General features: G+C 42.2%; 1 protein-coding gene across 1 annotated transcript; it reads left to right on the top strand.

Annotated features, from left to right (window-relative positions):
- The first annotated feature begins 3,708 nt into the window (after positions 1–3,708).
- Positions 3,709–13,805, top strand: mafk (v-maf avian musculoaponeurotic fibrosarcoma oncogene homolog K). Its single transcript, XM_079745801.1, has 3 exons — positions 3,709–3,838; positions 9,275–9,351; positions 9,829–13,805. Exons 2-3 carry the CDS (start codon positions 9,307–9,309, stop codon positions 10,297–10,299), a joined length of 516 nt encoding a protein of 171 aa, XP_079601927.1. The 5' UTR covers positions 3,709–3,838; positions 9,275–9,306; the 3' UTR covers positions 10,300–13,805.
- The last annotated feature ends 105 nt before the right edge of the window (positions 13,806–13,910 follow it).

Raw genomic sequence — 13,910 nt, 5'->3', positions numbered from 1 at the left:
AGTGACGGATCAGAAAGCAACAGAATAATTCATACTACCCCCTGCTGGAGGGGAGCGTTACACAACCACCCATCCGTCATGCTTCTGTCTGTCGTTCATCAAATTATTCGATAAGGATAATAACTACAGAACTCGTACGTGCAAACAACAGTTTCCTGATATATGAGTGTTTAATTCAAAGCTTTAAATGAGTTTCGCAAACCTTTCACCTGTATCCTATTTCCATATTGGCACGACCACCTGGCTCTCTCAACGGCTTTCAACGGCAATGTAATTTTAGCCTAACAACCCTGCAGCTCGTTTATACACTTTTGACTTTGACAACACACGCACACACACATATACACATGAATGTTTGTATACGCCTCAGTCATAATCAATCATTTTGTGATATATGTTATAATATATATATATATACAGTATATTTACATATATATATTTCAAGAAAAAAAATCATTAACTTAAACAAAATCCGTATCAACAACAGAGACCAACAAAAAGCACTACTAAGCTGCATTTCTACGGATTGAACACAGGGTGGCAGTAGTGAACAGCTCTAAAATTATCCACAGCTGCTGAGTAAACGCATAACAAAGATGAATGACGACATTTACCCCATTGCTAGATAAAGAACAACCTCATGAGAAATCATCCGCTGTCTGGCCCTCTACAGTCGGGCCTGCTAGGCTGTCTGCCTGTATTTGTGTGTATGTGATTGTGAATGTGTGTGTGAGTACGTGTGTGTGTGTGTGTGTGTGTGTGTGTGTGTGTGTGTGTGCGCGTGCGTGCGTGCGTGTGTGTGCTTGTGCGTGCATGTGTGCCTGTGCACATGCACGCTCATTGTTATTCTTATTTGTACGATGGCGACTGTGGGAAAATAACCGTGACAAGTTATCTTTCTGGCTTGCTTTACAAAAAAGGCGGAGAAGGGAAACATAAACATTCCACAAATTTCCTCCCTGCAGTTATCCAATATTATTGCACTGAATAATTTCTTCTTCTGATTGTGACAATGTATTGCTCTCACACCATTGCCTCTGACATTCACATTTTGTTTGTGTGGGGTACCGCATGGGGTAACTGTGGCAGAATTTCCCTGAATTATGTCATAAATTGATTAGACTATTTCTATAACTAAACAGATTGCATTGGTGGCCATTGGGACGAAACACAACACTACCTGGGCCTGTTACTTATGAAAGGTATTTTATAAAATACTGGAGGGCAAAAGGTAATTGAGTCTAAAATGATTTTCTATTAACTAATGCATGGCCATTCTGGAAGAACAGTGCCACAGTGCCACTGGCTGTTAGCTGATGCCGATGTCGGAAATATTCCATGGACAACAACAGCTGCCTCTGCCATTACTGTGGATGGCGCATTATAACAGTTTCCATGAAACATTGACATGCCAATTCATTACGTCGAGTGCTTCTGAGTGAAAAGAATTAAGACTTTTTTGGTGGAGTCAGTTAGCGGAATGTTGAGTCAGTACTCCATATTTAATTCCTGTGTCATACTGGGTCCACCTCTTTTTTTTCAAAAACATGTTTGTATGTTTTTCCTCTTGAACGTCATTGACAATGTTTTTCCTTAAATGTTAACGTCAGAGATGTTGTGTGTGTGAAGCAAGAGGGTAGCTAAAACTAGAAATGGGGAAAACACCATTGTTACCCACTGTCTAACACCCAAGTTCAAAACTTTGTTGTGAATGAGACACTTCACTCTGTGGCTTCATTTTTCTTCTCAGTACTTGAGAAAGGAAGGAATCCTTTGAGCAGCAGGTGCCTCTTTGTGTGAGATCATATTTCTGAGCTCAGCAGCCTGAACAGAGAGGTGAGATTAGCGACTCAGTTTCACTTCCTGTAATCCAAAACACACCGAGTGAGCGAGCAGGCTCACTGGACTGTACGCAGACGGACCCCCCCCCCCCCCCCCCCCTCTCGCTCTCTCACACACACACTTATTGGACTCTATGTGTAAGGACCCCACAGTATTGAAGTATCATATCTTCTCTCTCTCCATTTGTATCTCTCCCTATATCTCTCTATGAATCTCTCCCTTGCCAACACACTCTCCCTCTCGCCATCTCTCCTTCTCTCTTCCACCCCTTTCTCTCTCTCTCTCTCTCTCTCTCTCTTTCTATTGCTCTCCCCCCTGCCCTGTCTCTCTGTCTTCATGTCTCCCTGCCTTTGTCTCTCTTTCAAAGCATATCTCATAATAGTCAAATGAACAGTGAAAGTCATGAGATAGTAGGAACATAAATTACAGTGAATATGACATCCCTCATTTTGCCTGTGAGATGGTATCTTTATTTCACAATAACTGATAACTTCATCCATGAGCTGCATTTTGTTGGGGCCTTTTAGGCGCTGGAGCCACATGATCACATGACCTTAGAAATTGAGCTTTCATTTTAGCTGCTGTTTAATTGTCATGAATGAATGTATCTTGAGTCCATTATATTTCTACTTTAGGTAGATCTTAAATAAGGGCTGTTTGATGAAGGTTCTCATGGTATTTCAAGGGTCATGTGTTGCACGGAAAAGTAAACCTGACGAGACTAACTGAAACAAGTGTACAGCAAGCATAGTTTAAATATTACTCATCCCATGAAGTTTATAGCATGCTGCTTTCTTCTAAAAGCATGCCATATTAAGTTGAACGGCTGTCGTACAACATCACCATTTAATTAGTTCCACGTGTAGATTTAGTTGGAAGCGTCCACTGGCAGGATACATCACCACGGTAACATTGAAACCTATCACAGAAATATAGTACAAAAATATTTGAATAAGTGGGGGAAAAAAAGTATTTCCAACACAGATAAGTATAACCCTTCCATACATGGAGTTAACCCAGAAGTAATACATTTTTTATGCATAACACCAACATTTAAGGTGATTTAATTTGATATTTCTGGCATAGCTGTACTAGTTTGAATTGTCCTCGTTCAATATGTCATTGCTTAACTCCATTTCGGTTAACTTTCTTTTGAATTTGTTTTTGAAAAGGGTTCACAATTTGACTGGGTGAAGGATGACAGCATGTGTAAGTGTAAAGGAAAATATCTTAGAGTGTAATTGCTAAGGGCATATTTGTGTAAATGCAAATAAGTAAGGGCTACACAGACTTAATAATTAACTTAACAATTGCGGCAAACATTTATCCGTCGACTACTGCCATATATGACTTGATAACGCTTCATCACCCAAAATAGCACGAGGCTTCAATGCACATACATTCCTTTGGATGGAATGCTGACTTACTGAGTCGGATGGAGAGTTATGATGTTTTCGAGGGGTAAATGCAGCACCTTTTACTCCATTTACCCTGAGAAAACATAATAACTCCATCATGCAACCATTTACTCAATCTCAAATAACTCAGAAGAAAAAAAAAATGTTACATCAGTTGCTTTATTAAGCACAATTGTGCTTATGTAGGTTTTAGATCGAATTGAATAAAAAAACATTAAGCCTACCCTTTTACTCATTTGTGTCTGTAATCTATTTATGGCGTCACCCCCCCCCCCCCCCCCCCCCCACCCACCCACCCCACCCCCCACCCTCCCCCCGTTGCCCGACTCACGTCAGCACAAAGTTATTTTCATGAATGGAGGGGCGGTCACGAGGAATGACGTGAGTGCTTGCGGAAGCAAAGCGTGGAATGTTGATACATTGTTGTTGTTTTGTAGTTAATTTAGTACGGGATACTTTGCTGTTCGCATGCTATTCGCTTAGCCAATTGTGTCAAGTTAACTTCAAACGCTGCTGGAGACTTCACGGCGCAGCACATTTTATTCGCATTCCCCGTTACAGATCTCCGCATTGAAGAGGTATGGTTGTTTTTTCTTTGATATTCTGACATTCTTTCCTAAATGTCCCACGGTCTCACGGTTACACTAGCGCATGCAGACGGAGCGTGAACGAACACATGTCCCTCGCGACGGTGGGACGTTACTCGCTTTCCTACTTCATGTTAATGTTGAGTTATGAAATATTGTTCACTGTTTTGAAAACTTGTTAAATGTTTCATCGGCTTGAAAATGACCAAAATAACCCGATAACGCTAAATAAACCACTTTTTTTCAATCAAAAGCGAACTTGTAAAGGCCTAATCGAATAATTCGTTTTTTGTACGTGACATAATTTACAAATTAAAGTTATCCAGAATATTTTCGAACAGACTGCAAATTAATTCAAGTGACCAAGTTACTCATACACAGAAAGTAGGCCTAAGCTACGTTAGTCGTCGTAACATAAAGTTAAACAATGAATAGCCTATACTACGTATTTTTTTATAAAGTCTGATACAACACTGACATGGGAAACAACACGTGGTCTGCATTTTAGAATTCTGGGACAAAGGGCACGAGGCGCAGTGAGTGAGACCACCAGCACTGCAGAGCGAAGCAACGAACTACAGCCGCGCCTCCTCAGACCTTCTTAATAACTCCAAACTGTCCTAGAATAATAATAATAATAATAATAATAATAAAAAGCCTGCATTTAGGAAGTATGTTTTCAAACACAACCCCGTATGCCTAGGGCTTATGAATGAAACTACAAGATGATTAATCATTTAAATCGCAAGGAGCAAATCTGTTTCTCAAAATTAATTTGGTAGGTTTTTAATAGGCTACTGCGTAGGTGTTTTTAGATTTCATCCAAGGTTTATACGATTTATGCTAAAAGCTCATTATGGGCTGCATGACGCGAGAGCATGCTTTCATTATTTCCTACTGTGACCAATTTTATGACTTGTTGATCCACCGAGGGAGTAGCCTAGTGAGTCACTATGAACTCAGTGGCGAAGCAATGACCAGGCAACTGTATCTTGCGGAATATAGGCTTATTTATGTTATATGCTTGTCGCAAATCAACATTATAATTATGTTCAGTCAGTGTTGTTAAATCAAGAAACACAAGCTTTAACTCTTGGATGGGGTCTCCGTTTTTTTTTTCACAGGACGCGTGATGTCAAAGTAAAAGTAGCGGAAGTAAGTGATGACTCATCACAAACCACTAATTAGGCCAAGTGGAAACCAATATGCGTTGACGTCCAACATCACAGGTCACAACTAAATCAAATGTGGAGCTCGACAGCCATTGGCGTGCATGTGACGTCAAATCTGCTGACGTTAGCGTCAACCACTTTACGGACGAAAGAGACGCGTCCCCGCTGACACTTTTTTGGCGCGCTTCTACTCCAAGTGCCTTTTTAATCGGGGAAACTTTGCAAATAAAGCAATTTCACATTTCGTCTTGCAGTTAAACATGTCTTCACATAACAATGGGTATTGTATGTTACATTACATACATCCGTGTCTCCAATGTTTTCCCTTTTTTATGTAAAATATTTGTTAAGTAATCTAACGTGAGGCTGTATGTACAAAGTTGTCCAAAGCTTGCATCCATCCCATGCTTTAATTACACACAAGGTAGTGGAACTGGGACAGGTATGCCTATGTCCTTGTTTGCTGAATGCCTGACATTCCTTAGAATTCTCTATGTCCCCTCACTTCGCTCTCTACGATATTCAAAAGAGACTCTCTCCTCCCTTTCCTTCCACCACCCCCCATCCCATTATTCATGCCAGCCCCTTTCCAAGGAACGCTGTACTTTTCCTTCCTTCCTCCACGCGAAACAACGGGGTTTTCCAGGAAACGTCAGTTGAGAAAGGGTGTGATTCCCTGCTGCCCGCTTTCGTCTTATACCCGTAAACAGGGTGACTCACCACCCAGCTATGTTCCCTGCTTCCTTCGCTTTCGCTTCCACCCCCATCTCCCCCCCCCCCCCACGCACACACACCCCCAAACCGCCCCACGTAAGAGACCGTGCCTTCTGAGAAAATATGGAACATGGATTGGGAGGAAGGGGGAAGGAGATTTCAGTTTTCCAGTTGAACTTTTCAGTGGAGTGCTTTTCAGGGGAGCTTCTATGTTAGCCTCTTTGCATGTTCTCAAGGAGCCAAGAGGGCAGAAAAACAATACGCGGCACAGATTTCTAAAGACATGTGTGCTTCTGTCTTTGATTTGCTGTTTATTTAAGGAGGCGACTGCGGCCTGTAGATTGTTACCTGCCGTGATTCAAGTAGCACCTTGAACCCGGTCGGGCAAATTCCAGACTAGACTCTCATTTTGGTGTCTGAGGAGAACAAATACTATGTGTTTTGAGTCTGGTTTATTTAGCAGTTACATTTCGTTTGGAGAGCATGATTCTTTGAAGCATATTCCAGACGGACCAAAACGGTCTTCTCATCTCCTTTGGGTGTCTTGGGAAGAACAAAGTGCTACGTTTGAATCTGTTTTATTTATCTATTTAACTTTTCTAAAGCTTGTTTTTATGTCTGACCCCAATTATGGAGTGTGGTTCTTGGAATGTAAGCCTTGGTTTGTGAGTGCTTTAGATCCAGCCATGGTCCCTTGTGTCTTTGCTATGGATGTTTTTGTTAAGCGTGAGTATACCAAACCCATAGAGGCTATTTCGCACACCAAACGCCCGTAACCATTGGTAAATATGCCTTAATGAAGATTAGGATGGAAGTCACAGAGTCCCTCCTCCAGACTTTCTTGTGTATATTTGTTGATGTCCTAATATAACATTCTGATCTTGTCGTGTGTGTGCGTATGTGTGTGTGTTTGTGCTTATTTGGTTCAGTAAACGGTGTGGTTTTGATAAACACTCACCATTGCAGGGAGCAGCTATTTCCGTAAGGGATTGAGTTATTGTTTGTTTCTGTTTCTCTGCATGGCAAAAGGGCCACTTATGAAGACTAACAGATAAATGGAAGATGCACAGTCAAATCAGATTCACCTTATCCCCCTCCACTTATCTTGTGGAGGGGGGGGGGGGGGGCAGCACATTTAAGTTGTTTACATGTCGACTCAATTTGATTGGTTTGGGCAGGAGAAGTGCATAAGGCACTTCTGAATTCCAGACGTATTTAAGGATTTAACTGCTGTGGTTCTCACAAGTGTAATTAAGTCCATTGAGTTAGTTAGTTGGGACAGCAGAGTGCATTGAAGGATGTGTTCCTACCGTACAATACCCGTTTACAGTGGGTTGTCCATTATGTGAGTGCATGGACGATTGTCCATGCGTGTGCGTTGAGTTGTTTGTTGGAGTCATTTAGTGGCAGGATAGTGTGATGTATATCATCATCACATATTTCATATCTCCAAAAGATAATGCATGGGATTCATTGACCTATAGAGTTTGAATAACCTTGATAAGCAAAACTTATTGCGCATCAACTACAGAGATGTGCACACATACAAATATATCTTAAAGGAGGCCTGTTAGTACAACACTGAAGGGGGGGGGGGGGGGGGGTGAGGCTTGTTTTAAGGGGTTTCTGTGATATTTTCTAAGGGGGAGACCACTGGGGATGCCCTTTGATGCAAGACCAGTTACGGCGGATCGTTTGGGGGCCAACAGCCTTCTGCTGGAGGAATCACTGTGCTACTCTGGCGACTTCTTTGCTTGGCAGAATAACCCCCTGTGTATGGGGTTTGGTATATCCCTTGATGCTTTTGAAGTGTAGTGCAGTCTGTTTGCATCTCTCCAGACTAGACGGTCAGAGGTGTTTGAGACTTTAAGTCTTATTGTATAAACACCTCTTCTATTATCCTGACTTTATGTAAAGGCTTTTTGCAAGTTTATGGGTTGCGTTTATATCCTACCCACCATGGGGGGCTTCTGTCCCCACATTGAGCTCTGAGCTCAGTTGAACTTGTTTTCAAACAGCTGCAGCAATGCATTCTATGGCCTGCAGCTGATTCAAGGGCAGTTCATCCCTCAACTGAATAGCCACACCCTGCAATGGTTTGAAAAAACTCCCCTCTGACCGCGGTATTACTTCTATCTCATCTCCTCTTAATGTACGTGTGTGTGTGTGTGTGTGTGTGTGAGACTGTGTGTGTGTGACTGTGTGTGTGTGCCTGCCTGCCTGTGCTGTGCTGTGGTCTAAATATATCCACTAGGGTTTAAATAAGGGCATCGTGCAGCCCAGGAAAATCTCTCTAGGTGTAAAAGGATCTGACTGGCAAGACAAGGCTTAAATCAATACGGGGGCATTGTCTCTCAACTCGAAAAATACATCTGTGACTGTGGAGGAAAGTATGCCTCTGTGACACTGACTTCTGGAATGTTCCACATGCTGCCTTTGCTTGTATCCCTGTAAAGTTCAGCAGAACTAAACATGCCGTGCTGATGTAATGATCAACTGTCGCTGCTGGCTATTTGATGACTATTGCGTTTTTTTAAACTACATATTGCACATTGCAATCCTGCTCTCGAGGTTTGATTGCAGATGCATTACTTGAAGAGGAATTGTATTTTCATATCACTGTAACTTTATGGTTCTTCTGTTTGTGTTTGTTTTGAGAAGGCATGCTCAAGGTACTTGTGTTATCGTTGTTTTGTTATTTCCAGACCAACCCTGTGTAGGCTTTTTGTCGCGCTGAGGTTATGAATGAGACCTGTTTACCGTTTGAGGGGACCATGTGATTTGCACTCCCACGCCCATTGGCAGGGCGTTTCCATGGCAGCAGCCCTAGCATGGAACAGTGCACTCGCAGTCAGCCTAGAATGCAGGTCCTGTAATGGAGCCTTCAGGGGCTTGGTGTGTGTGTGTGTGTGTGTGTGTGTGTGTGTGTGTGTGTGTGTGTGTGTGGGGGGGGGGGGGGGGGGGGGGGGCTCTCAGAGGATCACAGCACAGCAATCTCTGATTTTGGCCACTCTTAAGCATGCCTGGCGCTGTTGTATATACTAGAGAGAGAGAGAGAGAGCCAGCAGGGTAAGTCTGTAAGCGTCCCCTGGAAAAGAAGCTCACGCGCTACAATTGTCAAGGTGGCGACGGTGCAAAGATCTAAAATAGACAATGGGTGACCGGGCCTGTTTCTATTAATGTTTTGTCTCATGAAAGACATCACTGGAGGCCCTCCTCCGAGAGGTTAACATGGGCCATGGGTCTACTCTCCCCAAAAGCAACAAGAGTCCGTAGGACGATTCATCACGGTTGTCTTCTGACCTCTGTTGGCCACGTCTGGTACTAAACGCGCACGCCCAGATATTGTCCCATGATGACGACGCTCTGGAATGTTGTTGTGGTGTGGTGTCCTTTCACATTTATTGAAGTGTAGAAGAACTGGGATTGACCCCAAGGCCACGCTTTGATCCCTCAGCCAAAAAGTATATTAAAGTTTTTTCCACATTAACATCCATAACAAGCAATTGTTTTTAACACTGACTTTTGTTTTTCCCCACAGGGACTTCTGTGAGGTTTTGGCCCGTTGTCTGCATGCAGGGTATGACGACTCATTTCAAAACAAGCAAAGCTTTAAAGGTACGTCTGAATAGTGAGTTAGTCTCGTCTGGTCCTGCATTCTGTGTCATTACTGTTCAGGAAGCTCAACTCTCTCCCCTCTCTCCCTTCCCTCCCCTCTGCCCCCAAGAACTCTTGACTCTGAAACCCCCTCCCATCTGCCCCCAAGAACCCTGGACCATTTACTTATTTTTTTTAATGTAAATAATAATATAATTATAATTTTATTCATATACAAGTTTTTTTGTTTGCCTATCTTTTCACTATTCAGAACTATTTTGCACTATTTAGAATTTTTTAATTGTAAATATAACTTAATTTATTTTATTTAACCCAATTTTATCCTTTTCTACATTGCACCGTGGGTCAGAGACAAACAAAATTTAGATTCCTCTATTGGTCTTGTACATTTGTTGGAATTGATAGTAGGGCTTACTTTGACTTTAGACACGGCGGCTCCCGTTAACGCCTGCCCCGTTTCCACGTCTTCTCCTTCAGGTCAAGAAAGAGGAGGGAGAGAATGCCCCGGCGCTCAGCGACGACGAGCTGGTGGCCATGTCAGTGCGGGAACTGAACCAGCACCTGCGCGGCCTCACCAAGGAGGACATGGTGAGGCTGAAGCAGCGGCGGCGCACCCTCAAGAACCGCGGCTACGCGGCTAGCTGCCGCATCAAGCGGGTCACTCAGAAGGAGGAGCTGGAGCACCAGAAGTGGGCCCTGCAGCGCGAGGTGGACAAGCTGGCCCGCGAGAACGCCAGCATGCGCCTGGAGCTGGACGCCCTGCGCGCCAAGTACGAGGCCCTGCAGTGCTTTGCCCGGACCGTGACCTCGCTGTCCCCGGGGGGCAAGGTTGGCGCCACCAGCGTCATCACCATCGTTAAGTCGGCCAAACACGCCAGCATCAACAATAATAACAACAACAACAACAACACCAACAACAACACCACGCCGTTCTCGGCCCCCTCCTGAGGGGGGTCATAAGAGTCCTGAGTTTTTAAATGCCCAGGTCTTGGCCATACCCGCCTTGACCCGTCAACCTTGACCCCCCCCCCCCAATCTGCCCACCCTACTCATCCTCTACAGCTGGGGGGAAGCCTAGTTGTCAGGACTTTTAGGAGAATGCAGCAATTTGCCATGGCACCTGTGTTACGCTGCGTTCACTTCTTCTTTGTTGCCGTCTGTTTCCTTTTTCTTACATCGTCGTTTTCTGCGCACTGTGTGAACGTCTAAACCTACTCCTAACCTAACCTCCATCCCACAACCCCCTCCCAGCCTCCCTCCCAGCATCGGCAGGGCACCTTGGAAGATCCGTCCCTTGTTTTCCATGACGGAGAGAAGAGTCTTTGCGTCTTTACTCCAGCGCGAGTTTGCGTTTACCTTGTGCCATACTGTAGTGGCATAGATCCGAGGCGACTCGGATCCTTGATTTTAAGCTTTTCTACTGCTGCAGAACGTCCAAGGTTTTTACTTGATGTAGATGTCAGAGTTGTTTTACTTGGTCCCATCTCAAAAGAACCCTGTGAGAGCATTCTCGTCCTTTTTATACCAGTGAACCAATGGAAGTGTAGCCATTGATGCTTAACCTTAAAACGAGAGTCATTGAGTGAACAGTATAAAGGAAGGTATTCATATACATGTTGAATATTCCATTTTGCTGAAATTTCACTTTAAACGTTAAGGGTATTAGTTGTTAAAGTTTGTCAGTAATCTGTCTTTCAGTGTGTGTTGCCGATAAGCCAATGTTAAGCAGAATTGCTGGTTTGGCACTCGACTCTCCTCTTTGAAAAGGCAGACAGGACTGATAACTCATGGAAAAAGAATTGTCATACAGGGAAGATATATATAAATAAATTGATAACTGGAGACAATAGGGCAAAGATCCACTCCTGTAATGGCTTGTTTAAATCAACTGGCTGCTGTCTTGATTGTGAATCTGGCCATCACACCAAATTATAGCTTAGAGAAGGATCTGAACTCTGCCAATTTGTTTCCCACAGACAGACGCAGTGTTGAATGATAAACGTGGATACTTGCATCTGAAGAAATAGGATATTGAATAGTGCCTGGGATTGTGTATTGTCTACTCATACAAAAGCCATTTGCCTCCCAACAATTTCCCGACCGATACAGATTGAGACTTTTAGACAAACATACTTATTTGTTTATTTTGTAGTTATGGAGTTATTTTTTCCTCCTCTCCAACCATTAATATGGTAACTCAACAGCTGTGCCTGTGAGATACACGCTGGCCTTCAGAACATGTAAGCATTGGACTTGATGTCCTCAATGCAATAGCACTTGATATGAGAATGTAAGGGAAGCGGTATAAAACTACAAGGGCAACTAGTGGCACAAAAACACCCGTAAACTTTTATAATGCCAAGACTGATGAGCTATCTGTCTATTTTTCACATTTTGTTTGGAGGGGGGATTTTCAGTTGTGAGGTCTGACCACTTATTGTGACATTACCATAAAGGAGCACTTACTTGTGAGCGTCTGCCTTTATCCTTTTTATATGCAATGCCATTTTCCTTTTGATCGTGGGTAATCCATATTGGATAGATTTTCATTTTCATCAATGGCCCTTACTCAATTTAGTTCCTGTATATTACAGACTATTATATGGCTCTATTTTCAGTTTTATAGCAAGACATGTAAAAACGACAAACCAATAGCACTCTAATCCGGCTCTATAGTCACACACCGTCCATTGTCTAAAAGAAAAATGCAAACAATCATTCCTACTGCTGGGGTCAGGAGGCACGACTGCTGTTGGCCTTTGTGGTCAGTGTTGGGAGAAACTATTAGCCGCACACCTTACTTTTTGACACAGACGCTGATTGCAAACTCCACAGACACCCATCTCTAGTCTCAGCAGCGTCACACAATTGCCGTCCAAAAGGTTTGAAATTCAATTCGATTTTTTTTTTTGGGGGGGGTTCTATTTATTTATGTGGAACAACATTCCCACTTAAGGAATGGAGTGAGTCGTAGAGATTGTAAATGTCAGCATTTGCTCTTTGCTCAGAGGACATGAGCTGTGCTTCCCTCGATCCCATGGCTGCAGAGAAAACTGTGGGGAGGTTTGCTGCTGTAAGGACCTGCTGTGATGTGTACGCAGGGACGTTGCTGTGCTCCTGTTCTATTTTCACTTTTAAGCTGTTAGTCAACTCCAGTGTGTGCTCCCGCTTACATTGAGTTTTATATATTATATATATTCATGCATATTTTTCTATATTTATGTCTAGATGTTGATCTTTTACAGTTGATGGGAGTGGTGTGATTATGTCATCAATAACTTGTTGAATTTAGATAATGTTTTTGACCTCTTTAGAAGCAGGAAAGTTTCCTTCACTTTCAGATGATCTTGAAAAGACGATTCTTTGTATGTTTTTCATTGAAATGTTTCTATCTATGCCAGACAGATATCTCTTACGGCGTTTAACACTAAAATGTCTAACAATTTGTACTGTAATGACTTGGTATGGAGACAGATGGATTAACTCTACCTAGAACTCGAATTAGAACTCAAGATCACACTGACTGAAAAGTCGCCATTATAAGCACTTCGTCCAACTGTTTTTTATGCATGCGCGTTATGTCTATTTTCAAATAAAACTTAAATGCTATTGAAAATATCGAGGTATAAATAAAGACGATGGCAATACAATATTCCCATGGAAACGAGGTTGCAGATTAAATATCTATGCAAAACCAGATGCCTAAAATACTTTGAATCCACCCTTTTACCACCATGCTATGTTGTCTCATCATTGGCAAAAAATATTGACAAACGGTTTTATATTTTGTAAATGTAATCGTGTTTACTAATTACTAAATTATAAACTTTATATTTTTATATAGACAGGAGACTTTACATTTCCCCTCCAAGAAGAGTTGTTGCTAGGGATATTTAAATAATATTTTATATTCAAGTCATAGCAATGCAACTTTTGTAATGGTTTATGTATTATAGCGGTCTCTCATAAATCCATGTTGTCATTTTAATTCCAAATAAGCGTTGGTGGCTATTTGTTTTGTGTCGAACTAATGTGGGTACCACTTTTGTAACTGTAACAAAATCTTACCCGGAAGTTCTTCTAAAGCTGCTAAGACTCGTGTGCCCTGACCCACTCAGCTCAGTTATAAGGACTGACCAATAGACTATATATGTTTTGTATATATGATGTTTACATGACAATGTTTAGCGCATTCACATTGAACATTAACCAAATTACAAGTTAACGTTTTTGGAAAAACCCTTACATTGCATTATGCTGACCTCATGTGGTGGAGTTTAACATGAATAAATTGAAATGTTTTAATCATTCAAGCACTTTTGTTTTTGCAAATGCCTATGTCTGATCTGGATTTTTAGAGCTAAGTGTTCTAAATTTTGCTACCATTTTTAACGAATTGTGTGTAAAGTGTTGCTTCTGTCCACAAAATGGTATTGGTAATATTGGTTAAATCTTTATGGATGAGTTACATACTCTACACTATTTCATAAATGATTGGAATAAGTGGGTAGGTTTACTGTTTAGTCTAGAGAAAGAAAATTTTACAAAGATTATAGCCA

Source organism: Pollachius pollachius (genome assembly GCF_949987615.1).
Source record: "Pollachius pollachius genome assembly, chromosome: 11".
Classification (NCBI taxonomy): domain Eukaryota; kingdom Metazoa; phylum Chordata; class Actinopteri; order Gadiformes; family Gadidae; genus Pollachius; species Pollachius pollachius.
Note: the sequence above shows the minus strand (reverse complement) of the source record. Positions and strands in the feature narration are given on the sequence as shown.

What these genes read in the sequence shown, in the direction of transcription:
- mafk (XM_079745801.1), top strand. Translation starts at nt 9,307, where the DNA reads ATGCAGGGTATGACGACTCATTTCAAAACAAGCAAAGCTTTAAAG. An exon ending in AAACAAGCAAAGCTTTAAAG is followed by an intron (nt 9,352 to 9,828) that starts GTACGTCTGAAT and finishes CTTCTCCTTCAG; the next exon opens with GTCAAGAAAGAGGAGGGAGA.